Here is a 27,038-nt window from a genome sequence, read left to right as displayed (position 1 = left end):
ACACATACCAAATAAATTGGCTAAATAAATAAATAAAGATGTAAGTATCTTTATGCACTTTGTTACTAGCGATCTGCCATTTGTTTCAAGGATGGGAACAATAAACTCCGCCTCTTCCTGTGGCCTGTTAACTGTTTCTATGGTAACGACGCCGTTAAAGCTTCACAAGTCGGTTCAGAGACTAAATTGTGATTATTTATGAGTAAACTAAGCAAAGCGTAAATGTATTGGAGGAACAAACAGGTGAATCGACAGATTTTCACTGCAGGTAAATACTGTAATAAATAATGCAACGTAACGTTTGCCTGTTCACGGTGAAATGTTAGCAGAACACTAAAGTTAGTTAACCAAATAGCTTGGAATCTTTCAGCTAGTTTTTCTTCTGGTTCTCTTCAGTTTCTTGCTGTCAGGAATGGCCACCTCTCCCGGAGTGTTCAAAAACACACAGAAAAGGATGTCCAACTTTCCAGTCCTGCCCCCTATTGAAGGGGCACAACAGCTTGGAGAAATTGAGCAAATCATAGCCAAGAAGGAGGAAATAGCGGAGAAGGTAGCGGTCTCCAAGAAGCTGCTGAGACACAAAAGGAGCAAAATGGAAGTAAAGCAACGCCTAAAGATACTGTATGTCCTTTCTTCAGCTATGATTTATTTAATTTTTTTTTCTGTGTTAAAGTAGTCCATATGTCTGACATATGCAGGTATTTATATTGGTTTCTGTTTCCTGAAGTGTGGCAGTTTGTTGCTTGAATTTTTTAGGGTCTCTAAAGCAGCAGAGGATTTAAGACAGAACAGAGAGAGGGGAGTTGTCCGCAGCTTGTCCCCAGAGCCACAGCTCCCACCTTCTGTATGGCATCTACTTATTTATGCATACATACATACAAGTACTAGCTAAATAAGAAAATATTCCCCAAAATAATGGTATATTTCAATCCTTACTTTACAGATGTTTAGTGAGCAACGGAAACAAATGGTATGTGTACTTTTAAGTATTAAATTTGATATGTGAACAGACAACCTCATTAACATCTATGTTAATCCTTGACTATTTAATGTATTTCCACTTTTACAGATGAATTACAACTTCCTTAAGCAGTGTGTGGAGAGACGCGAATGTCCAGTTATTCAGCAGCAGTGGTTAGACTCGATTGTAGATCGAGTCCCAGCAAGACTAAGAGGCAGCCCCGAGTCAGAAAAACTGCTGCAGGAGCTCTGCAAGGAAGTCAGCGACAATTTCAATAGTGTAATTGTAAAGTACACAGGTATTTCCAGTTATTTATGTTGTATGAATGTACAGTGCAGTGCAAGAGTGTAGGTACTGAAATTAAAAACAGAAAGCTTTCAAAAATATGTTTTACTTTAATTTTTAAATGTAGTAAAAAAACAGTTTTCCAACAGTAAAGAAGAAAGTTGTATTCCTTTTTCAGCAGTAACTTGAAGTAATAGTTTTCTATATGATTTCATCAGTCTCCCACATTGCTGTGTAGGAATCTTGGCCCACTCTTTTTTACAACGTTGATTCGATTGTGGTTTGTGTGTGTTTGTTAATGCACAACTGGGAATCTGCAAAATTTTAATTGTTTTATTTTTGACCAAGTGTTAGCTGTTGGACAGATGGCCTCACATTTGGGTCTTGAATACTTTGGTATTCAATGGTGGACTCAGTAGCTCCAAAACAGTGTCAGATTATTCAGTGCTGTACTTCACAGCTGATATGAGGTGTTTCTGATATGCTGTGTTTGGGTTTCATCCAACAAGACACTGTGTGCCATGGCCAAACATCTCCACTTTGGTCTTGTTTGTCCAAAGGACATTACTCCAGAAGTCTTCGGGTTTGATCAGATGCAACTTTGCAAACCTAAGCTGTGCTGCCATGTTCTTTTTAAAGAGGAGATGCTTTTCTCCTGGAAATCCTTCATAACAAGCCACACTTGTTTAGTTTTCATGGTTCTGGCTTTAAATAGTTAACAGGTTATAGTCTGAGCTGCACCTCTTACTTTTTTTTTGGAGCGTCTCTGAGCATTGCACAGTCAGACCTTGGCGTGGATTTGCTGGGATGTCTACTCCCTGGGAACAGTGTGGCATTGCATTAAAACACACCTGAATCCTCCGGACTAGCAAACTAACAAGATGTTTTCCTTTGATAGAGGTGGTCACACAATCAGTTGATTTGACTGCAAATCAGATCAATCACTTATTAATTTCAATGGAAGCAGAAGGGGTGTGCAATTCAGTGAAAGTTTTCTTTTTCAAATCCATATAAATGTAAACATTTGCATGGTCTTCCAAGCAGCTTAGACACCATACCTTAGTTTTTCTGTGGCTTTATACTTCCCCAAAGTGATTTATTGTTAAAACTGGGGCTCTGGGGTAGCAGGATTTTGCAGGACTTTTTGTTGCAGGTTTTTTCAACTCACTTTAAGTGTTTTATGGCTATTGTTATGTTGCACAATGACAATATCTGCTGATCATATAGATTAGAGTCTAAACATCTAGATTGTCTTAAACTAACCAGATATGTGTCACTGGTATGTTGATCTCCTATAGTGGGCACAGTGTTAAAGAATCCACAGGCAGATGGATTGAACTCAGAAAAACAGAGCGCTACACAACCAAAGTGAGTCCTTAGTGTGCGTTTAGATCTGTGATTTAGACATAATGACTAATATTCATCAGTCTTTTTATGTTCCCATTTTTAAACTGTATTTTTGATCATTTGCAGAATTCTCAGCTTCTCCCGTCCATGGCATGATAGTTTTATCAGAAGCCGCAAGATGATAAAGGCAAACTTGCATATTCTTAATCCTGTAATGCAGACTCTGTTGGATCTTGGAAACACAACATTCTCTTCACTGGTCCTAATTGAGCTTTCATCATACAGGTGAGGGATGTGGACATAAAGGCAAACAGGCAAATTTGACCTGTCTCAGCAAATATAGACATCTATTTGATTTTACTTTGGCTTCTGTTGATATAGAGCTTCAGGACCTGTGGATTCTAAGAGCCTACAGAACAAAATGGCTGTGGAGTGTAAGAGGACAGAAGATCGCATCATGAACACCTGGTTTCCCAAAGTCATCCACCTTTTAACAAATCAAGAAACTCTCAAGGGAGTTAAAGAGGAAAAAATTGATTCCTTTTACAATTGTGCTTCCACCCTAATTTCCAATCAGGTAAGATGATGCTCACTATATTTTAACCTGAAGAATGTCATAAAGACCATTTCATAATTGGCGGTTGACAGCTAGTAAAATCAGTATTTCACAGTGTTTCATTTAATGAAAAGCTTAAATATATGTAAAATGTGATTCTTAATTGTACAGTTAGTCTCATGCATATGTTTTTCTGTAAATTCGTAGCTGAAATCTCTTCTTCATGGAAGTGTGGAGGAGTTTGTCGGTGTATTTGATCCAAGCAATCACCACCGCTTGCCCATCTTTCGGATGGCTTTAACCTTTGACGATGAAAAGATGGAAATTTATCCCGCCTTACAAGATCTGGAAGCTGCTGTTCTTGACATTCTAAGTGCCATAACAAACACTTTTCAGGTGAAATTATCACTTTATGCCAAATGTGTCAAATTTATGCTAAATTTGCCAAAAATGCATTCAGAGCTGGTAATGATATCTATGACATTGTTCTACAGAAAGTACAAACTGTCCAGTCGTGGCTGGCACAAAACACATCTTTATTTATGGATGCCAAGGTGACTGATCAGATCCATGCTTGGGCTCAGGCCACCGTGAAGAGTGCTGTGCGCAGAAATCTAGAGGAGCCTGACAAATATTTCCAGAACTATGGTAATGTGCCACAATATGGTCATTTGTAATCTGCACTCCAGTAATATTACTTCAGTTTATTGGTGAAATTTGTGGTTTATTTCGTAGTTGACAGTTACGACTGGCTGGTTAATGGAACTGCACAGGCTAAAGTAGAGACGTTTATGGAAGAGGAACACTCTTTTGATGAATACACTAAGGTAGCAAATCATAAAGTTGAATTCAGATTCTTGCCTTATCTTGTTTTATCTTGTTTTCTGGTGACTGTCATTGTGTAATCTCACTGCTTATTAAAGCAAGTGGAGGAGTTTCGTGCTCTGTCAAAGGAGATTATGAGCCTCCCATCAAAAGCCCGCTTCACAATGGTCCATCTGGACTGTGAGGAGCTGAAACAAGGGCTTGCCAACAAAGCCAAAGCTTATGCCGAAATACTTCTGAAGAAATTAGTCTCCAGGCACCATGAACAAAATCTAGAGTAAGTCAGTTCTTATAATACTACCAAACAAATCTGTCCTTCTATGCTTAAATTGGTCACATTTTAATTCTTGTTTGTGTGTGTGTGTCTGTAAAAGGATTTGCTCTGAGTTTGAAAACATCAGAATGAGAGCTTTGAAAGTTCCAGAGAATACAGAGGAAATGGCTCAGATGCTTGACTTTATACATGAAGCTAAGAGTAAAGGTCTTGCAGAGCTTAATGAAAAAATTAAGGTAAATAAACCAGTAATTGCTTCCACCTGTTATAAAAGCATACTAATTTTTGATGTCTTGCATCAATTCTAACCTGGTTTGCTGTCTCGCTTTGACAGGAAGCATGCTGCAGACTAATCTACCTCTTGGAAGTCCACGTCATTGAAGCAGAGGATATGGAGCTTAATTCGACTGTTTTTCTCTGGCCACAAAACATCCTTCATACTTTTGAACTCAGCGATGAGGTAATGCGGTAGCGTGTGCTTAGTTCAATATAACATGAGTGTTTTGTTTTGTTATGAATAATCTTGATTCTGGACGGCTCTATTGTTTTCCAGTTAATGGAGAAGGCCAAGAAGAAAGGAGAGGATGAGTTGGTTGCTAAAAGAGAAAAATTAATGGTGCAGCTTGAAAAGTTGGGACGCAGGACTGAGGAGTTTAAATTTCTCTCTGAGCTGGAAATGATGCAGCAGGTAGAGCATGGTTTATGTTTCAGAATACCTTTAATGAAAGAGTTTTTTCTTCCTTTCTTTTTTTAGTAAATTCTTTATTTGTATTCTTGCCTGTCCCATCTGTACAGTAAATATGTTTGTTACATTCTTTGAAAGTCCAGTGGATATGGGGAAGCAACAAAGGAGGGTCTAGGTCAGGGGTCTCAAACTCCAGGCCTCGAGGGCTGGTGTTATGCAGGTTTTAGATATCACCTTTTAGATATCATACACCTGAATCAAATGATTAGTTCATTACCAGGCCTCTGAAGAACTTCAAGACATGTTGAGGAGGTAATTTAGCCATTTAAACCAGCTGTCTTGGATCAAAGACACATCTAAAACCTGCAGGACACCGGCCATCGAGGCCTGGAGTTCAAGACCCCTGGTCTAGGTTGAAAAAAGAGACAAGAAAGCAAACTTGGCAATTAAAGTATTTTCATTGATTAAACTGAAGAAGACAGTCAAAACACTGTCACCATTACTATCACCTTAAGTACTCTGGCCTATTGCTGAGTAGAGTCAGCTGCACAGAAGGGTAGCGCCTAAAGCTTGACAGCGAGCAAGACACACCCACAGGATCAAAAATCACAGTAGGCCATGCTAGGGATGTAGCTTAGCTTAAGAGACAGTCTGTCCAATATATGCCATCGCCAAGCTTCAGGACCTATGCCTGGCCGGGTTCGGTTTTTGCATAATAGTGATTTACTTCTGAACAGAGTAGATTATCCGTTGCTCCAGCCTGATGCTAAAAACGTCAATTCTGAAAGAACTGTAAAATTTAGCAAAAAGTGATACAACTTTATACTCCTGGCCTAAATTGCATGTTATTTTGACATATTTATTACACAGCAACAATAAGACTGTATTATTTGTTTTGTTATTTCCAGCTTAGACGCTAATCAATAGCAAAACATGTCAGCAGCATTGCTATAACTGGTATCTCTTTTTTTTAAATCAGTATGTTGCGGATGTCCGAATAGTTCAGAAACTTCTCCACGAGGCTGAGGAGGCTATTACACTCATTAATAAGGAAGAGGCCTTCTACAAGTGGGACCTGACATGTTTCCCAGAAGTTGAGATCATCAACGAGAATATCGAACCATATCAGAAGCTGTTTGGATTTGTCCTGAACTGGCAGCGCACAGAGAGCAGGTCAGATTCCTATTTGATGCATGCTGTTCCTTTTTTAAATTTTTAAATCCTGCTAACCTTTTGTTTCTTTTGTGCCTAGGTGGATGGATGGCTCCTTCCAGGACCTTAATGGTGAGACGATGGAGGTAAAAGTGGATGAATTCTATAGGGAAATCTTCAAGATGCTCAAGTTTTTCCAACAGAAAAAGATTAAGGCTGCGCAAGAGATGGAGAGGATCTCTGAGAAGAGGCGACACCCTACTGAGGATGATGTGACAAAGGAAGAAAGCCCAACTATCAGTTTGTGTTCGGCTGTAATGGAGCAGATTAAAAACTTTAAGGTATTCTACACAACTGATATTTAAAAAGAGTTCATTAACAAAGTGTTGCTTTTTATGGAATGCCATTAAAAGGAATGTGTTTGTGTTTAGAAACATATCCCCCTGGTGTCCATCTTGTGCAACCCTGGCCTCAGATCTCGCCACTGGACCCAGATGTCACAGATAGTTAGCAATGAAATCACCCCCAATGGTGGTACAACACTACGGAAAGTTCTCAAGCAAAATCTGACTCCATACCTGGAAGACTTTGAGTCCATCAGTGCTGCTGCCAGCAAAGTGAGAAGATTTTGAAAGTCTGTGTGTGTTTATACAGGTTGTACTTTATTCTTTGTGTTAAATTATATATGTCCACTCTATTACTCACTACAGGAGTTTTCCCTTGAGAAGGCTATGAAAACCATGGTGGGCATTTGGGATAGTGTCTCCTTTCACCATCAACCTTACAGGGAGACTGGCGTTTCCATCCTGACCGCCTTAGATGACATTCAGACAATGTTAGATGACCAGATTGTGAAGACTCAGACTATGAGGGGCTCACCTTTCATAAAGCCCTTTGAAAATGAAATCAAGGTTAATATGAGTTTTATATTTGCATAACAAATAAATGCTGAATTTGCCTATTAAATTTGTATAATTTGGCACCTGGGAGTATTTTTTTAACCTCCTACATATAGAGAAAGCTTTAACCATTTGTTCTGTGATGTTAGCAATGGGAGGAGCGTCTGCTTCGTATCCAGGAATCCATAGATGAGTGGCTGAAAGTACAAGCCCAGTGGCTTTACCTGGAGCCCATCTTTTCATCCAAGGACATCATGCAGCAGATTCCAGAAGAGGGGCGACTTTTTCAAACTGTTGACAGGAACTATAAAGAGGTTATGAGGCATTGTGTTAAGAACCCTAAGGTAAGAAAAAATGCATTTACATTTACAGAAAGTAAATCTAAAACTATAATTTTTTGGTTGATTAACTGGATAATTTGTTAACATAGATTCTCCCAGCAACCTCGCTACCTGGTTTGCTAGAGAAACTGCAAGATTCCAACACCCTTCTTGATAGCATTATGAAGGGCTTGAATGCATATCTGGAGAAGAAACGTCTGTTTTTTCCTCGGTAAAAATATTTTTTTGCAGATTTTATTTCTGTCCAGATCTTTCATATTATCACAGATTTTAATATGTAATGCTAACCCTGGTGATAGGTTCTTCTTCTTGTCCAACGATGAAATGCTGGAGATTCTGTCTGAGACCAAGGATCCACAGCGAGTGCAGCCACATCTGAAGAAGTGCTTTGAGGGTATTTCCAAACTAGACTTTCTGCCCAATTTGGATATCCAGGCAAGGCAGTCACACATGTTGTTTTCATTACATAATGGTGTGGATGATTAAGCCTTTGACTAAACTGCACAATGTTCTTGTTCAGGCCATGTATAGCAGTGAAGGGGAGCGCGTTCAGCTCATCCAGCACATCTCCACGTCCGAAGCCAAAGGAGCTGTGGAGAAGTGGCTGATTCAGGTGGAAGACGTGATGCTTCGGAGTGTTAGAGATGTAATAGCCCGGTCCAGGGTGGTGAGATCACTGTTCTTCGTACCTAATTTGAAATAGTATTATGGTTTACTTACAATGCTGTCATACTGTGTATGATCCTGTGCATCAATATATATATATATGCATGTGAGTCAGTGACAAATGAATGGATGTATATGGGTGTCTTTGGCAGGCATACGCTGAGACTCCACGGAGCCAGTGGGTCACGGAGTGGCCTGGGCAGGTGGTACTTTGCACCTCACAGATTTTCTGGACATTGGAGGTTCATGAGGCTATCAGAGCACACCCTAACGTGGGTCCTTTTACATGTTTCTAATAAAGAAGTGATGTTTCTCACTCTTGATCAAGTGACCTGAGTATCTTTTACAATGAACTAGACACCTTAAAAATATCACCTTGGGAAGAAACTAAAATAGTAGCCGGCTGTTCTCTGCAGGGTTTAAAGAAGTACTATCAGAAACTTCAGAGTCAGCTGAATGACATCGTAGAGCTGGTGAGAGGAAAACTGGCCAAGCAAACACGGATTACTTTGGGAGCTCTGGTCACAATTGATGTCCATGCCAGGGATGTAGTCATGGAGCTTATTGAGAAAGGTACTGCAAGAACAAAACAGGTTTATTAGTATTATGCATTATTATATAAAATACCTTTGAACGATAAAGAGAAAATGCACAGCGATTAAAATGTTTTCTGGATTTTTAATAGGTGTATCACAAGAAGCTGACTTTCAGTGGCTGGCCCAGCTTCGTTATTACTGGAGTAGTGATAATGTTCGCGTTCGCATAATCAACTGTGATGTTAAGTATGCCTATGAGTATCTGGGGAACTCGCCACGCCTGGTCATCACTCCTCTGACTGACCGATGCTATCGAACCCTGGTAAGAAAACATTTTTTAAAAATAGTTAATTAAATATGTTTCAGAACTTGCATACTTTTGCTTTTGCTGTAGGAGTGATAACTGACATCATATTTTAACTATTCTTTTTGAGATTGGAGCTTTCTACATGAATTTGGGTGGTGCACCAGAGGGTCCAGCTGGAACAGGAAAGACAGAGACGACTAAGGATCTGGCTAAAGCACTTGCTGTGCAGTGTGTCGTCTTTAACTGTTCAGATGGACTGGATTATCTGGCTATGGGAAAAGTAACATCCACAAGTTGAAAATTTTCCTTTCTAATGCTTTTTCAGACATTCAAAACATGGTTTACTAACTTGTAATTTCATATAGTTTTTTAAAGGTCTTGCTTCATCTGGTGCGTGGGCCTGCTTTGACGAATTCAACCGTATTGAGCTGGAAGTGCTGTCTGTAGTGGCCCAGCAGGTTCTCTGTATTCAAAGGGCCATCGAGCAGAAGCTGGAGTACTTTGACTTTGAAGGGACCATGCTCAAACTCAATCCCAACTGCTTTGTGTCCATAACAATGAACCCTGGCTACGCAGGACGATCAGAACTCCCAGACAACCTCAAGGTCTTTTACCAGTAAAATATTTTATCACACATAGCATACACATTGCTGTTCTGTTTCAAATCACACATGCTGGTGCTCTACACATCCTTAAGTATAATCTGAAAAATGTATGTTACTGTTCAACGTTTTTTATATTTTCTCTGTGCAGGTTTTGTTCCGAACAGTTGCCATGATGGTGCCCAACTATGCACTTATAGCAGAGATATCTCTGTATTCATATGGCTTCTTAAATGCCAAACCTCTCTCGGTGAAGATTGTGATGACCTACAGGCTTTGCTCAGAGCAGCTCTCCTCTCAGTTCCATTATGATTATGGCATGAGGGCTGTCAAAGCTGTCCTTGTGGCTGCAGGAAACCTCAAGCTCAAGTATCCCAAGGAGAATGAGGACATTCTGGTATTTACTAAACATCGATCTATACTTTGTGTCCTGATTGTGAACTTTATTGCCAGTTTTTGATCCTTTCAATTTCTTATTCATGTTGTAACATTCAGCTCCTGAGATCCATAAAGGATGTTAATGAGCCCAAGTTTCTCTCCCATGATATTCCGCTGTTCAATGGAATCACCAGTGATTTGTTCCCAGGCATTTGCCTTCCCGAGGCTGATTACCAGGTCAGTGTTGATTTGGGTCCATATTGTTTTGCCCAAAATCTAACAAAACCCTTTATTTGTGTGGTTATGTGTGTTAGAATCTGTTTTTTGTTTGTCAGCTGTTTCTAGAGGCTGCTAAAGAATGCTGCAAAAATCACAATGTACAGCCAACAGACGTTTTCATACAGAAGATGATCCAGACCTATGAGATGATGATTGTTAGGCACGGGTATGTTATGTGTTTCAGTTTCCATGCTGGTGTACTATATTATGATTTCCTGCTTGATATTCACATGATTGGAAAATGGCTTGGAGGAAATGATCTAAAATTCAATATGGATTTATAAATATTGTTATAAATACTGTTTTTAAGATTCATGCTGGTGGGAGAGCCTTTTGCTGGAAAGACCAAAGTGCTACATGTTTTAGCTGACACTCTGACTCTCATGAATGAGAGAGGACACGGCCAGGAGGAGAAAGTCATCTTCAGGACGTTAAACCCAAAGTCAATTACTATGGGACAGCTGTTTGGACAGTTTGATCTAGTTTCTCATGAGGTAAACCCGTGCCATCGATCTTTTGTTTTACAGATAAATAAAAGCGTGTTTACAGTATTGACATAGAGGTGGCTTTAATTTTTTATCCTCATTCTTAGTGGACAGATGGGATTGTGGCTAACACGTTTCGGGAGTTTGCATCGGCTGACACTCCTGACCGTAAATGGGTGGTGTTTGATGGTCCAATAGATACACTATGGATTGAGAGCATGAACACGGTGCTGGATGACAACAAAAAGGTACATGTTGCACAGTAAAATAATGTATATAATATATATAATGTAATTATATATATTTTTCTGTTTTTCATACCTTTTTATTTTTTGCTTCCTTGACAGTTGTGCCTGATGAGCGGTGAGATCATCCAGATGTCAAGTCAGATGAGTTTGATTTTTGAAGCTATGGATCTATCACAGGCCTCTGTGAGTTGGATGTTTGCAGTTAATAAAGTTATTTGCTAATCTTATTTTAAAATGTAAAATAATTTCTAGTTAATTTGCAAAATGATAACCTTTCTTTTATGAAGAAAACTGTCTTTCTAAAAGGTGCTTGATAAGACTGTTACTGTAGCATTACTGTAGCTTGAATTGATAGGATGCTTTTTTCTGCATTTTCTCCAAATGAAGCCAGCCACAGTCAGTCGATGTGGTATGATCTACATGGAACCATCTCAGCTGGGCTGGAAGCCCTTGGTGCTCTCCTGGATGAACACTCTTCTTGATGATCTTCAGACTCCAGACAACCGTTCCTTGTTACTGGAGCTTTTCCACTGGCTCCTGCCACCTGCTCTCACAATGCTTCGAAAACATTGCAGAGTAAGTGGCCTCAGAATCCAGGGAGTGTATGTGTTATTCACATTATATCAATACAATAATTATTTGACATGCTAAATTTTGGTTTGGTTTATAGGAAGTCGTTTCCAGGAGCAACAGCAACATTGCGGTGTCTTTGTGTCGACTGTTTGAGATGCTTCTCACTAAACCTGTGAAGACGGGTCAAAGTGATAAAAATATCCGCTGCTGGATAATGGTAAAAGGGCTTATATCTTTTAGAATTTGATATAATATTTGAACTTATTCAAAATACTTGTTAGGATCTGCACCTTGCAAATGTTTTGCAAAAATGTTTTTTGTATATGCACTTTGCACTGCTACTTTTTCTTTTTGCCCGCAGGCAGCATTTGCGTTCTCACTCGTGTGGTCTGTGGGTGGGAGCTGTGATGCAGACAGTAGAGAGAAGTTTAGTAGCTTCTTCAGGTTGATTGTTGCAGGACAAAAAAAAGAACATCCTATCCCTGAAACAGTGGGAAAATGGGAGTGTCCATTTGAGGAGAAGGGGCTAGTGTATGACTATTTCTATGAGGTATTGTGTAATTATGTCACTCAGAAGACTTTAGCTTGTGTTATACCAGAAAATCATAATATATTCTTTCATTTCCAGTTTAAAGGGAAAGGCAAATGGTTTCACTGGAATGAGGCCATTAAAAACATCAACCTGGGCGACAAAACCACCAAAGTGCAAGAGATCATTGTACCCACCATAGACACAGTTCGCTACAACTACTTGATGGATCTTTGCATCAACTACGAAGTGTCAGTATTCTCTGAGGGATTGGTCAAAACTGTTTTTGTTGTTCTTTGCATCTTTAGTACTATGATAATAGTGCATAGCCTGAACTTATATACATTTAATCAAACATAATACACTTAAAAATATATGTTTTGTTTTGCCTTTAAGTCCTTCCCTGTTTGTGGGTCCTACTGGAACTGGAAAATCTGTGTATGTGAAGGAAAAACTCATGAATAATCTGGACAAAGATCAGTACCTACCCTTCTTCATCAACTTTTCAGCCCGCACAAGTTCAAACCAAACTCAGGTTAGTGTGAGAGACATGAGACATACAGTTCTTAACAAATGTATTAGACCACCTGTCATACAAACGAGAAAATAAATATTAACAAATATTTTTTTGAAAATCTGCCTAAAACTTACATAAAAGGAACAAGAAACATTTTATACCCAAATTTGACCTGATGCACTGGTCAAGAGCATAACTTTCAACCAATAATTTTTTTTCTGTTCAGGAATGCAAGTAAATAACTGTAATTTGCCATCTTAATTCAAAAATAATAATGTGCTTCAGTAATTATTAATGTTAGCCTTAAAAATCTGATTTTGATCAAAGAAGTTGCACATACTGGTCTAATAAATTTGTTAAGCACTGTATGTGAAATAATGTCCCTGTAGAGAAACAGCTTTAGTGATCATATATTATGTGAGGTGTTTGTTTGTTTCTAAACAAATAAGAGGTTATAGTTATTTAAATTGTATTTATTCTGTTTATTTCATCATGTAGAATATCATCATGTCCAGGTTAGATAAGAGAAGGAAGGGCGTGTTTGGACCCCCCATGGGAAAAAAGTGTATCATCTTTGTAGATGACATGAACATGCCTGCACTGGAACAGTTTGGAGCACAGCCTCCTGTAGAGCTTCTTCGACAGTACATAGACCACGGAAACTGGTATGAACCACCTATTACAGGACAAATTCATATTCTAACGAGAGAAATATAAATATATGAACAGGACTGAATTCACTAGATTAGAGCACTGTTCTTCAAACAAACAGACCTCATCTACTCTTGCAGGTATGACCTGAAGGATACCTCCAAGATCACTCTTGTTGATCTCCAGATCATCTCAGCTATGGGCCCCCCTGGTGGGGGAAGGAATGCTGTGACTTCACGCTTCTTGCGGCATTTCAACATTTTTAGCATTAATCCCTTCAGCGATGACACCATGGTTCACATTTTCTCCAACATTGTGTCCTTCTATCTTAAAAACAATCAGTTCCCACCTGAATATTTCACTGTTGGCAACCAAATAGTGACAGCAACAATGGAAGTGAGTGCTGTAAAAACAGACATTGGGAACACAAAAACCAGAAAGCTGGATAAATTCATTTTGCAGTTGTATAAAAATCTAAATCATCTTTATGTTTACGTTTTTTATTTTCCATAGGTCTATAAGAAAGCCATGGAGAACCTGCTTCCAACTCCAGCCAAGTCTCACTATACCTTCAACCTGCGGGACTTTTCACGTGTTATCCAAGGTTGCCTGCTGATTAAGAAGGGATCTCTGGAGAGCAAACGCACTATGATACGGCTTTTTGTCCATGAGGTCTTCCGTGTCTATTATGACCGTTTGGTAGACGATGACGATCGAGTGTGGCTCTACACGCTGATGAGCAGCATTGTGAAAGATCACTTTAAGGAATCCTTTCACCAGGTCTTTGATCACCTGAAACAAGGCAGCAAAGTGAGCTGATAGTCCCTTATCCTTACTATTTCATGTGCTTTACTACTTTTAAAATGAAACAATACAGCAAAGAAGATGTGCTTGCAGAATTACATCTTGATGTGCCTGAATCTGTGGCATTTAAATTTGTGAATTTCTAGCTGGTTGAAGAAGACATGCGAAATCTTCTGTTTGGTGACTACATGAAACCTGACCTGGAGGATGATGAGCGTTTGTATGCTGAGGTGCCCTCAGTTGAAAAATTTGCCGTGGTGGTAAAGTCCTGTCTTGAAGAATACAACCAGATGCATAAGAATCGGATGAACCTTGTCATCTTCCGGTAAACAGCTTTCAAAGAGGATATAGTTTTTATAGATTTTCTTTCTTTCTTTAGCAATAACTTTACAAGTTGACTTGACTTTTGTGCAGTAAATGAATGAGATATGTTTTTATCTGTAACTTGTAATTTGTGTTTAAACTTAATTAACTGAAAATAAAATCTTATCTAGCTATGTCCTGGAGCACTTGTCCCGTGTCAGTCGTGTGTTAAAGCAGCCAGGAGGAAATGCCCTCCTTGTGGGAGTGGGAGGAAGTGGACGCCAATCCATCACCCGTCTGGCCACATTCATGGCCCATATGACCATGTTTCAGCCAGAGATCTCCAAGAGCTACGGTATGACTGAGTGGAGAGATGACCTCAAGGTAAGCTGTAAAGGCTTCTGTTACTTCTGTTTAATACAAGTGTGTTTTGGTCATATTATTCTCATTAGATCCTGTGGCTTTTTAACAGTCCTCGCTGCTGTACTCTGTCTCACTGCTTTCCTTTCAAATAAAGATGTTGCTAAAAAATGCTGGGGTGAAAGGCCAGAAGACAGTGTTCTTGATAACTGATGCTCAGATCAAAGATGAAGCTTTTCTAGAAGACGTGGACAGTGTCTTGAATACAGGAGAGGTTCCCAATCTTTTTGCCATAGATGAGAAACAAGAAATCATAGAGGTAGGATATTATAATCTTATATACATACCTTATGAAATTGTATGCAATAAAATTCTCATTTCATCTGTTTTTCCCCAGGCAGTACGTCCCATTGCCCAAGCTGGTAATAAAAACTTGGAGCTGAGCCCTTTGACTCTGTTTGCCTTCTTTGTGGCACGCTGTAAAGAGAACCTGCACGTTGTTGTGGCATTCAGTCCTATTGGAGATGCCTTTCGAAATCGCCTGCGCCAGTTTCCAGCTCTTATTAACTGCTGTACCATTGACTGGTATCAGGTAGGGCACTATAACATGCGTGCATTGTAATATACTACATATAAAAATGTCTGAATCACTGAAAACTATATAGGTATCTGTTAAGCGTCAGCTGTGCTCTTGGATCTGGAAATAAAACCAAAGAAAGAAAATAGGACATGTAAATTCATTAGCAGACCCTGTTCTGTGTCTTCACTCTTGTCTTTGTATGCCATCTTTGATCCTGCCCTTAGTATCGCTTTCCTCTCTGTACTTTGACAGCCATGGCCTGAGGAAGCTCTTGAGCGAGTAGCCAACTCCTTCCTGGAGTCACTACAAATGAATGAAAATGAGAGGCAGGAGGTCATACCTATCTGCAAGACATTCCACACCTCTGCCAAAGAGCTTTCACAGAGGTATGACAGCTTTATTCATACTTTTCAGAATGAAATGTAAAGTACATTTCTAATCCTTTAATTATGCTGTTTTCACTTGCAGATTCCTTTCTGAGCTTGGTCGCCATAATTATGTGACACCCACATCCTACCTGGAACTAATTGCAGCTTTTCGTCAACTTCTCACTCAGAAAAGAGACACTGTCATGAAGGCAAAACAGAGGTACACCAATGGCCTGGATAAGCTAGCCTTTGCTGAATCTCAGGTATATGAAATACTATTTTCACTGGAGCTGTTTTGTCTATTCTCTATTTCTTGTATTATTCCTATGCAGTAGTTTATTTGAGCAATATATTTCCATAGGTGGGTGAGATGAAGAAGGAACTTGTAGACCTACAGCCTAAACTGGAACAGGCAAAGATAGAGAACACCAAAATGATGAAGGTGAATACATTTCACACAATCGATCAACATCAGTATCCTCCCCAGAGTACATATGTATCAGAACATACATAAATCCGTACTAAATGTACACATGTATTAATTTTCAGGTTATCGAGGTGGAGTCTGTGGAGGTGGAAGCCAAGAGCAAAGTTGTGCGGGTTGATGAGGAGGCAGCAACCATAAAAGCCAATGAGGCCCAGGCTTTGAAGGATGAGTGTGAGAGTGACTTAGCTGAAGCTATCCCTGCCCTGGAGGCTGCTCTATCTGCCTTGGACACTTTGAAGGTGAGCGCCCTTCAGCAAAATATCTTTTTTTCATTACATATCATTGCAGTTAGATAACTGAGCAAGTCAAGCTGTCCATTTCTTTTCAGCCCTCTGATGTCACAATTGTGAAGTCTATGAAAAATCCACCTTCAGGGGTGAAGCTGGTGATGGCAGCTGTGTGTGTGATGAAGGAGATAAAGCCAGATAAGATAGCTGATCCAGCTGGGACTGGAAAAAAGGTTAGACTGAGTACAAAAATTAAAATAAAAATTAAATCATGTAAAATGATTAAAGTCTGGTACTTATTTTTAGTCTTTTAAAACACAGCTAAACCTCATTCGAATGATATAGTTTTTCATTCTGTTAGAAAAAGGGCATAAACACAGTGAGTGACATGTTTGCTTTATTATCTAGGTTTTTGACTTCTGGGGTCCGAGCAAGAAGTTGCTGGGTGATATGAATTTTTTACGAGATCTTAGAGTATATGACAAGGACAACATTCCTGTGAGTGTCAAAATTATGTCACAGTTAAAAAACATTCAACTTGCACTTACCCCTAACTTACTCGTCTGTCTTTGGGTTGCAGGTCCATGTGATGCAAAAAATCCGAAGTGAGTACATGACTAATCCCGACTTTAACCCCAGTATAGTGGCAAAGGCATCCTCTGCAGCGGAAGGCCTGTGCAAATGGATCCAAGCAATGGAAGTGTATGACAGGGTGGCAAAGGTGCAGTGTGTTTGGATATTCAAACCACTTGTAATTGTACCTGCACACTTACTTTTTCACACATTTCTTGATTTCGTCTTTGGTTTCAGGTTGTGGCTCCTAAGAAGGCCAATCTTGGAGTGGCACAGGAGTCCCTGGCAGCTACCATGGCCCTTCTGGACCAGAAGAGGGCTGAGTTGAAAGAAGTTGAAGATCGCTTAGCAGCTCTTCAGAAAACTTTTCAAGAAAAGACAGAGGAGAAAGCCCAGCTGGAATTTCAGGTGGATTTGTGCGCCAGGAAGTTGGAAAGGGCGGAAAAACTCATCGGTGGTCTGGGTGGAGAGAAGACCAGGTCATGAAGACACTTATAAATATTTCAGTGCCAAGCAGTGAAGCTGAGGAGACTTGTTTATGCGTTTACTTATAGGTCTTCTTCTTCCTCTTTGTTTTATTATTATTCATTGGACTGTAGAGTAAAACATTTGAAGATTTTGTTCACTGACTGGGAGCAGTTTGCCAATTTCTCTATAATACTTCAGACTCACGTCTGAAGTATTATAGCACCACCAATGGGTGGAAGTTGGAAGTATGTCCATGCATGCAGATTTTTAACTGTTAGCCGGCTTCTTTTAAGGATTCCTTGAATCATTCAGAGTTCAAGCTATATTTCAAGAATTTAAGCTATACTTAACTTTCTGAAGCTTTTTCCAGCCTTCACCAAAATTGGCGCAGATGAAAGTTAAATACCAAGCTTGAAAGACCAAGTATCACAAAAGCAAGCAGTTGGCATTTACATTTTCAAAACTGTTAGAACCAATAAAAATTAGCAGTTAAACCACCAGACGGCAAGTAATTTCCTGTAATTATAACCTCTTAAAAGTTTACCTGCGTCACTCGGGTAGCTTCAAAATGAAAATGTGTTTTTACATCTTATAGCTATGCTTTTATCATAGTTACATGAAGTTGTTATGACAACTGTGCCCAGCTGACCTGCTTGGCCTCCTTATTGCCTTGTTCTGTTGCTTGTTTCCTGCAATTTGAAGAATAACTGCATACCAGTGACTGAATGTGACTATTTACTCAGATGGTCTAAAGCAGCAGACGACCTGCAGAACACGTATGACAATTTGACCGGAGATGTTCTTATCTCTGCCGGTGTCATCGCTTATCTGGGGGCTTTCACAGCTGGCTTCAGACAAGAATGCACCAAGTTGTGGACCAAACTTTGCAAAGTACAAAGTTCTTCCTTCTCTCCTCTCATTTTTATGAATCTTTGTCATACATATGTATTTCTATGTCTATATTACTTACCTTAGTAAATAAATATCTGTATTTGCACCTCCCTCTATCTCTAGTCTAAGAACATTCCATCATCAGATGACTTCTCACTCAGTAAAACTCTGGGGGATCCCATTAAGATCAGGGCATGGAACATTGCAGGGCTTCCCAGTGACACTTTCTCTATTGACAACGGCGTCATTGTCAGTAATTCACGCAGATGGTGAGTTTGTGTTTCTGAAATTTGTGAAACTTATGTTGAAATATTTGTGAAAAGATCCTTTTCATTTATTACCTAATGCTAATGTTCTTGTAGGCCCTTGATGATTGACCCTCAGGGTCAAGCCAACAAGTGGGTCAAGAATTCAGAGAAAGATAACAGCCTGAGTGTAATAAAGCTAACAGATGGGGACTATATGAGAACTTTAGAAAACTGTATTCAGTTTGGAACACCACTGCTGCTGGAAAATGTAGGAGAAGAACTGGACCCTTCTCTGGAACCATTGCTGCTCAAACAAACCTTCAAACAAGGTGCTAGAAGTATAAAATGGATGCCAAAGAATAATTTTGAATTTAGAAAGAGTGACAGTTCTTAGCTCCCAATTTTTTTTTTGTTTCTCTTAGGCGGTGTTGATTGCATCAGGCTCGGGGAGAGTGTGATTGAGTACTCCAATGATTTCCGTTTCTACATCACAACAAAGCTCAGAAACCCCCATTACCTACCAGAGCTGGCCACCAAAGTGTCCCTGCTCAATTTCATGATAACCCCTGAGGGCTTGGAGGACCAGCTGCTCGGGATTGTTGTTGCCAAGGAGAGGTAATACCTGCAAAATGGTTACTTATTTTATTGACCGAAACTTTTTTTTATAGCTCTTTTACTCATGTCATCTACTTGTATTTCCACAGGCCAGAACTGGAGGAGGAGAGAAATGCATTAATCCTGCAGTCAGCTGAAAATAAGAGGCAGCTAAAGGAAACTGAAGACAAGATCCTAGAGACACTGCAGTCCTCTGAGGGAAATATCCTGGAAGATGAGAGTGCCATTCAGATTTTAGACTCAGCAAAGATCATGTCCAACACAATTACCAAGAAACAGCAGGTGTGAATTACACATAAAATCAAAGCTGAATTGTGAATTTGATGTCTTTTAAGTTAATTTGATTGTCTCGTAGTCTAACCTAATGTTTACATCTTTCCAAGATTGCAGAGAAGACAGAGATCAAGATAGCAGAGTCCAGAGAGGGTTACAGAGCTATTGCAAAACACTCGTCCATCCTGTTCTTCAGTATTACTGATCTGACCAACATTGACCCGATGTACCAGTACTCTCTCAGCTGGTTTGTTAATCTCTACATTAACTCCATACAAGACAGGTAAGTGATCCAGGCGGAGTAAACCTGGTTAGTGGTATGGTGAAGTAATGAACTATGACACATCTGCCAGAACTAATAGCTTTTAGTTTGTCTGTGTTATTTGGAAACTTATAAACTGTATTCTGCCTTTTGTTCATCAGTAACAAGTCCAAGATTCTGGAAAGAAGGCTTCAGTTTCTTATTGATCACTTCACCTATAACTTGTACTGCAACATATGTCGTTCTCTGTTTGAGAAAGATAAACTCCTCTTCTCCTTCCTTCTCTGCTGCAAATTACTACTGTAAGTTAAAGTTACAAGCAATTTTGACTCTTACTCTCATGCTTAGTGCAAATCTATGTGGATGTTTACTTTTATATTTGATGCTATTTTTTTTATCAATGTTTTCTTCTAAGAGCAAAAGGGGAGATTAAACACACTGACTTTATGTTCCTGCTGACTGGGGGAGTGGGCCTCCAGAACACCACTGCTAATCCCGACCCCACCTGGCTACAGGACAAGAACTGGGATGAAATCTGCAGAGCAAGTGAACTCCCTGGTTTACGAGGATTGAAGTAACAAGCTTTAATCACTAAAATAAAAATGGCCTCATCATCATCATCATCATCATCATCACTGTTTACCCAATGTGGATTGTTATTTATTTTGCAGAGAAGCTTTCATTAAAAATCCAGATGACTTCAAGTCCATTTATGACAGCAAAGATCCATGCACTATTGGTTTGCCTGCTCCGTGGTGTGAACAGCTCAATGATCTGCAAAAGATGATCATCGTTCGCTGTCTCAGGCCTGATAAGATACTGCCAGCTGTGGCTAAATATGTGAAACGCAACCTAGGGAAGAAATTTGTCCAACCACCTCCCTTTGACCTGAGTAAGAGCTACTTGGACTCCAACTCTGCCATCCCACTCGTGTTTGTGCTGTCTACAGGTGCTGATCCCATGGCTAGTAAGTTCTATAAATCTGTTTTACTGATTTTCAAAGGGCCACATAAAGTCAGTGTCAAATCCTGAAACTAGGAAAACTAACTCTTTTAGAAAAACTAAAACTATCCTTCCACAGGCTTGCTGAAGTTTGCCAGTGACAAGAACATGGGTGGTGCCAAGTTCCAGTCTATCTCTCTGGGTCAGGGACAGGGGCCCATTGCTTCTAAAATGATATCCACAGCCATGCAGGATGGGACATGGGTGTGTTTACAAAATTGCCACTTGGCCGTTTCCTGGATGCCCATGCTAGAGAAAATCTGTGAGGACTTTAGTCTTGCAACATGCCACCAAGACTTCCGCCTCTGGCTCACAAGCTACCCTTCAGCCAAGGTAAAACCCATAAATGAACAACTTTAAGGACTAAATAGATATAACTGTCATCTGAAAGAGCCTTCAGTATAGTAAAAAAAAATTAATCAGTTTCCAGTGACCATCCTGCAGAATGGAGTGAAAATGACAAATGAGCCCCCAACAGGACTCCGTCTCAACCTGCTCCAGTCTTATTTGTCAGATCCTATTTCTGATCCAAACTTCTTCAGCAACTGTCCCAATAAAGAGCTGGTGAGTCAGGAGGAAACCTATTTAGAATTTTTTATGCATAATTATGTATTAATTCTATAGGTGTGTGACACAATAAATGAATTTCCTAACTAGATCTGGGAGAAGCTCCTGTATGGACTGTGCTTCTTCCATGCTCTCGTTCAGGAGAGGAAAAAGTTTGGTCCTTTGGGCTGGAATATTCCGTATGGCTTCAATGAGTCTGACCTGCGCATAAGCATCAGACAGCTACAGGTATTTACTCAAAACACTCAGTTGTTGTGTTTCTACCCTGAAAAAAACATCAAAAACTCATTTAATTTCTCTTCCTCTTTAGCTGTTTGTAAATGAATATGACAAGGTGCCCTTGGAGGCCATAACATATCTGACTGGAGAGTGCAATTACGGTGGCCGTGTGACAGATGATTGGGACAGGCGGCTCCTGATGACTATCTTGGCTGACTTCTACAACAAGGACATCATTGAGACTTTTCGCTATCCTTTCTCACCTAGTGGCGATTACTGTGCCCCACCAAAATCTAGCTATCAGGATTACATTCTGTTTATCAAGGTGCAGACACTCCAGAAGCAGTAGTATATATAATTTATATAAAATAACTGCATATAATCCTTAATTTCTTTCAATTTTATGGTATATTACTGACAGCAGTGTCTTTGTTGTACTCTAGGAACTTCCATTCAGCCAGCATCCAGAAGTGTTTGGGATGCACGAAAATGTAGACATTTCCAAAGATTTGCAGCAGACAAAACTACTGTTTGATTCACTGATACTCACCCAGGGTGGAGGCTCCGAGGGCGGAACCCATTCTGAGAGCGACAACATGCTGTACGACATAGCGAATGACATCCTCACCAAGGTACAACTTAATCAAACTTCCTCTTCATTTAGGAGTTTTTAGCCATACCAATGGCATGGTTGGTCCAAACAAAAACATTTCAAATACCAACAGTTGGATTTCCCTAAGTTTTTATGCAGAATAATCCTATTAACCTTTGGCAATTACTTAATGTTCCCTTAAGCACCATCACACATCGAGATTTCACTCATTCTGTGAAATACAGCATCTCAGCATTGGCTAAGTTAATTGACACATTTGGGGTTTTTTTTTTTAAATAACATTTTTCAGTTCCCAGACACTACTTTCAATTTTACCGACTTTGGTCTTACTTTGTCTCCTCTGTTTTGACTGAAGCCAAATTTCTCAACATCTGTTCAGTGGATTTCAGTAACTGCAGTGCAGGTGGACATATTCCTGCTTCTCCTGGATGAATTAATTTAGGTTGATAACCTCCCTTTTGATAGAGAATTATTTTTATTCTCTGTCATTAGTCAAATAGTTTGGTTAATGACTAGTTTATATACTGTGTAAAAGTCTTGAAGCACCCCTAGTTTCTTTATAATTGCTCCCAAGGAGCCACAATGTTTTGAAAATTGGTCTTCAGCAATAGTTTTTCAGGTTTTTGGAAAGTAAGTCAGTTTTTCTTTGAATGTTGACTGCTTTTTTGTTTTCGGTTATCTTTCGTTCAGTTCTTAAGCCCGACCATTTTCAGAAGAATGTTTTTTGTTTTTTTAAGCCACACTGACCTATGACTCATTCAAGCATAAAAAGACACCTAACCCAGTGTTGTGTCTACACAAAGCAGACAACTTAGCAAAGAGTCCTTTGGCCCTTTCACAAAAACACAGATTTATTTCCCATCACTTTAGTGGAATTTATAAAAAGTGCCAAAGTCAACAGAGTTTGAGTGCCATAAAATTGCATTTTTGCACCAACAAGGTGATTCCAAGTGAGCTATCCCATATGGAAAAGAAATAGAAAAGACTTGCATCAGATGTGGCCTACTTCATATAGTGAATCATATAAGGCTTATATGATTTACTCATGAAAGTGGCCACTTTCATAGATTGTTTTAGTAAGTATCCAAAACATACAAGTTTCATTTATATGATTTTTCTAGGGATCTTATGTCTGTTTTCACTCTTGTATGCTTTTCATACAAGTTTCACACAAGACAGACACAAACTTTATAAGATTTATATGTATCTTTTCCATATGGGATTATCCAAATTGTTTCACAACTTGGCATAGTGTGCAGTGTGTCCTTAAAACATGTGAGGAAACTGGAGAAGTGGAAGTCAAAAAAGAAGTATCAGACCTAAAGAAAAGCCCTACCAGACACCTGAGAGATACATCTGGCTCCATACATATTGGTTCAAACCAATATGTATGGCCAGTATGTATGGAGGAAATGAGTAGACAGGAGTAAGCATCTGCAACCATCTGAGAAACACAGTGGAGCCTCTGTCATGGGTTGGGGTTGCATTTCAGTCAGTAGTGTTGGGGATCTTGTCAAATTTCATGGCATTATGAATGCAGAAAAGTTCTGTCAGATTTTGATCAACCATGCAGTACAAATGGAAAATGTCTGATTGGCAACAGCCTCATTTTTCAGCATGACAATGATCCTACACACACCTTGCCAGTGCATTAAAAGCATACTTGGATAGAAAAACATACAGTAAAACACAATCAGTCATGGATTGTCTTTGCCTGAACTCAGAGGTCAACATTAGTAACAGAACACAAAGCAGCCAACATCCAAAGTGGAGCTCTGAAATGTTCTTTAAGAAGCCTGGAGAACCATTCCTAAAGACTGCGTGCTTATGTCATTTATTTCTATGTATGTTTTCATACTTCAGTATATTTCTGAACCTATATCACATTATCCAAGCAAAAAATAAAGAAATGAGTGATGGCTCAAAACATTTGCACAGCACTGTAAAAAAATAGCATCCCCATTAAACATACATGTGCTTTGTGTTTACTGCTTTGCGTTTCCTCTGGGTATTCCAACTCCCTCTCAGAGACAGTGTAAGGAAGTCCTACTCTCCAGCCATATGGTTTTGGGGGCCAAGTGGTAAAGAAAGTTGATAGATGGATGTATTGTGAGCATGTTAACATATTGTTACTAGCGTATTAGGTACATTTACTTTTTATTGTCCAGATAGCACCAGTATATCTATAACTCTCTACGTTGTACAAACGTTGAGAGTTGTCTGTGCTCTGTGTCCACTTCACCGTGTGTTTATAACTGCCACATTTGCTTATTTCCCTAAGCTCCCAGCTAACTTTGACACAGAAGCAGCTCTCTTGAAGTTTCCTGTGCTCTATGAAGAAAGCATGAACACAGTCCTTGTCCAAGAGATGGAACGCTACAACACGTATGAACAGACAGCTCTCCACCCTGTTTTAAGCTATATAACCATTGCAACCATTTTTCTTTCATGACTTAACTGCTGTCTTTGCTCTCTCAGGTTGTGTAGTTTGATTCGTATCAGCCTGCAGAATTTGCTGAAGGCTATTAAGGGATTGGTGGTGATGGATGCAGAGCTGGAGGCAGTTGCAGGCAGTTTGGTGGTTGGAAAAGTGCCAGAGAAATGGGCCAAGCGCTCTTACCCCAGCCTCAAACCCTTGGGCAGTTACATTAATGACTTTCTGTCAAGGCTCAAGTTTTTGCAGGTAAGACTAGTGAGCAAAAGTGATTTGAATGAGCAGTTTCAACTCGGCATATCAAAGCTTTGTGCACCTTTTCAGTCTCATTATATTTTCACTTTATTTTGTGTGCCTGTAGGTTTGGTTTAACACCAGCAAGCCCAATGTGTTCTGGCTGTCTGGCTTCTTCTTCACCCAGGCCTTTCTAACTGGGGCCATGCAGAACTATGCCAGGAAATACCACATCCCCATTGACCTGCTGAGCTTCGAATTTGAGGTCTGGAGACTCACACTTTTGGATCTCTCTTCACATGTAAAGATCTTATCATAGCCCTTAGACATTACTAATTAGTGGTTTGTCTTTTATGATTTTATCTTACAGGTCCTTCCTTTTGACGAGATACAAACAACGCCTGAAGATGGTGTTTACATTAATGGACTGTTTCTTGATGGAGCTCGGTGGGACAAAGAAAGGTACATGCTCACAGCAGCGTTAGGAATACAATATTGACTATATGCTTATAGCAGTATAGCTTATAAGCTATTACTCTGCAGGAAAAAAGTCATTCACTGTACTTAAGCACACATTTGAGGATTTAATGAAAATATTCTACTTCATGTTGCTTTATATTACATTTCAAAATTAAATATTTATAATACTTTTTATTGGGCTAAATTTATATTTTTTAATATTGGCCCTTTACTTGTAATGGGGATTTTTTTTAATATATATACAGGATTTATATAGGATTTTTTTTACTTTGTTCATCACTAGTGAAATATAGGGAGACCTGATAAGGATGGGTTTGTTTGTCTCTCTCTATTATCAGTGGAGTTCTGGCTGAGCAGTACCCCAAAGTCCTCTTTGACTCAATGCCAATCATCTGGGTAAAACCCAGTAAGTATTGCCTGACTTTGTGCACTTCTAGAGCTGGTGTTTCAGATCTGCAACAATCTGGATGCAATTAATGTTTTCAGATATCTCTTTCAAGTGCATAATTGCTTGTTTCCTTGTATTATTTTATCACCATCTATCTACCATTTTCTGTGTTCCTTTGCTTTCATTTCTGCCCAACAGCTCAAAAGAACAGCGTCAGTCAGCCTCAGAAGATGTACATTTGTCCTCTATACAAGACCAGCGAAAGGAAAGGCACGCTGTCCACCACAGGCCACTCCACCAATTTTGTCATTTCCATGACGCTGCCCACCAACAAGCGCCCACAGCACTGGATCAAGCGTGGTGTTGCCATGCTCTGCCAGCTTGATGACTGAGATCAGTCAGCACATTGCTTTAAGAATCAAATGCTTTACTGCAGCTATTCTCAATCCTGCTTGGATTAGTTTAAACTCTGTGTTCCTTAATACAATAATAAACACAATGTCTATGGCTGATGTGGAGATCTTAATGTAATATAATGTTGGTATTTTCAATTCACAACTTTGTCCATTAACTACTTACAAAATAAAAAAGCTGCTGTGCTTTCACCAGAAATGTTACAGTGAAAGATTAAGCGCATCAGATGTGCTGTTTTCTTTTTTTGAACAGAAAGACATGGAAACAGGTACGCCTCGGTGCTCAGCTGGTGCTGTGTGAGTCCTGATGGAAAAACCTGTCAAAAATTAATTGCAAACACACTGGTTTCAAAATATTTGGCTCACATTTTAAAAATATATTTCATGTAGGTTCTTATTTTACTTAATACAACGTTTGACTGCAGTACACAAGAATAAGCCAAGAACATTGCAAACATTCTTTGAACGCTTAAAGGATAGTTACACCTATACGGTATATCATTGCAGTTATGCCTTTACAGTTTTTACATTTAGCCATGTGTCTCCTTGGAGTGACTTTTTTCATGTGCTGTAATACTAAGGTGGACACAAGCCCAATAAAATGATCACTCTAAAGATAAAAACATGGATTATACTTAGAAAACCTACTGACGGAGAGCCTCAGCTTCCAAACTAGTTTTGCTGTCTAGACTGATACCTTATTATAAACCTTTTGTCCTTTTTCTCGCTGTTCATTTGCCTTCTTAGTAACCTGTTTGCCTCCTTTTCCCTCAGTGTGAGCTGATACCATCTATAGACTATAAGCTATTAATGTGCAGCAGCAATAACAAGTAGAAAATAAAAGTCTTTTAGGGTGAATCATAAGAGATTAAATATAATTGAATTTAGCAGTGTGCTATGCACAAAGAAAACAATCTTGTTAAATCTGAAAAATTGTATTTTAAATTTGTATTTTATGGAGGGGGTGAACTTCCAAAGTGAACCAACTGTTGGTTTGTGTTTGAATATTAGATTTTGCATTATGAATACAATTGCTTATGAGTTGAATGATGGCAGTTGTTGCAGTTGCTTAGTGGGTCAAACTAGAAACTGGCTGTGAAGACCTTGTGATCTGATATTTATAGTGTGTGTGT

General features: G+C 39.3%; 1 protein-coding gene across 1 annotated transcript; it reads left to right on the top strand.

Moving 5' to 3' along the window:
• The first annotated feature begins 139 nt into the window (after positions 1 to 139).
• Positions 140 to 26,117, top strand: dnah12 (dynein, axonemal, heavy chain 12). Its single transcript, XM_085259323.1, has 74 exons — positions 140 to 268; positions 397 to 621; positions 757 to 844; positions 944 to 970; positions 1,070 to 1,259; positions 2,545 to 2,614; positions 2,720 to 2,878; positions 2,975 to 3,170; positions 3,357 to 3,545; positions 3,644 to 3,797; positions 3,885 to 3,976; positions 4,073 to 4,251; positions 4,349 to 4,484; positions 4,583 to 4,708; positions 4,802 to 4,936; positions 5,913 to 6,106; positions 6,186 to 6,426; positions 6,517 to 6,702; positions 6,796 to 6,996; positions 7,134 to 7,328; positions 7,415 to 7,536; positions 7,625 to 7,760; positions 7,846 to 7,992; positions 8,144 to 8,263; positions 8,408 to 8,564; positions 8,677 to 8,849; positions 8,962 to 9,114; positions 9,200 to 9,439; positions 9,588 to 9,833; positions 9,932 to 10,051; positions 10,150 to 10,259; positions 10,404 to 10,587; positions 10,686 to 10,826; positions 10,926 to 11,009; positions 11,214 to 11,402; positions 11,497 to 11,616; positions 11,761 to 11,949; positions 12,028 to 12,179; positions 12,325 to 12,463; positions 12,944 to 13,110; positions 13,237 to 13,492; positions 13,610 to 13,906; positions 14,047 to 14,225; positions 14,395 to 14,587; positions 14,721 to 14,882; positions 14,961 to 15,155; positions 15,396 to 15,529; positions 15,612 to 15,774; positions 15,873 to 15,953; positions 16,061 to 16,237; positions 16,327 to 16,458; positions 16,634 to 16,723; positions 16,806 to 16,946; positions 17,036 to 17,277; positions 18,010 to 18,157; positions 18,281 to 18,426; positions 18,520 to 18,734; positions 18,828 to 19,020; positions 19,110 to 19,302; positions 19,404 to 19,576; positions 19,717 to 19,857; positions 19,971 to 20,129; positions 20,227 to 20,522; positions 20,637 to 20,890; positions 20,981 to 21,121; positions 21,215 to 21,352; positions 21,435 to 21,668; positions 21,787 to 21,975; positions 24,238 to 24,341; positions 24,435 to 24,639; positions 24,752 to 24,889; positions 24,995 to 25,086; positions 25,443 to 25,510; positions 25,691 to 26,117. Exons 2-74 carry the CDS (start codon positions 413 to 415, stop codon positions 25,882 to 25,884), a joined length of 11,919 nt encoding a protein of 3,972 aa, XP_085115449.1. The 5' UTR covers positions 140 to 268; positions 397 to 412; the 3' UTR covers positions 25,885 to 26,117.
• Positions 26,118 to 27,038: the final 921 nt, after the last annotated feature.

Source organism: Mchenga conophoros, linkage group LG20 (assembly GCF_057382185.1).
Source record: "Mchenga conophoros isolate Kocher_MC1m ecotype Shallow Benthic linkage group LG20, M_conophoros_male_GT1.1, whole genome shotgun sequence".
NCBI lineage: Eukaryota > Metazoa > Chordata > Actinopteri > Cichliformes > Cichlidae > Mchenga > Mchenga conophoros.
This window is presented reverse-complemented; position numbering and strand designations above follow the sequence as displayed.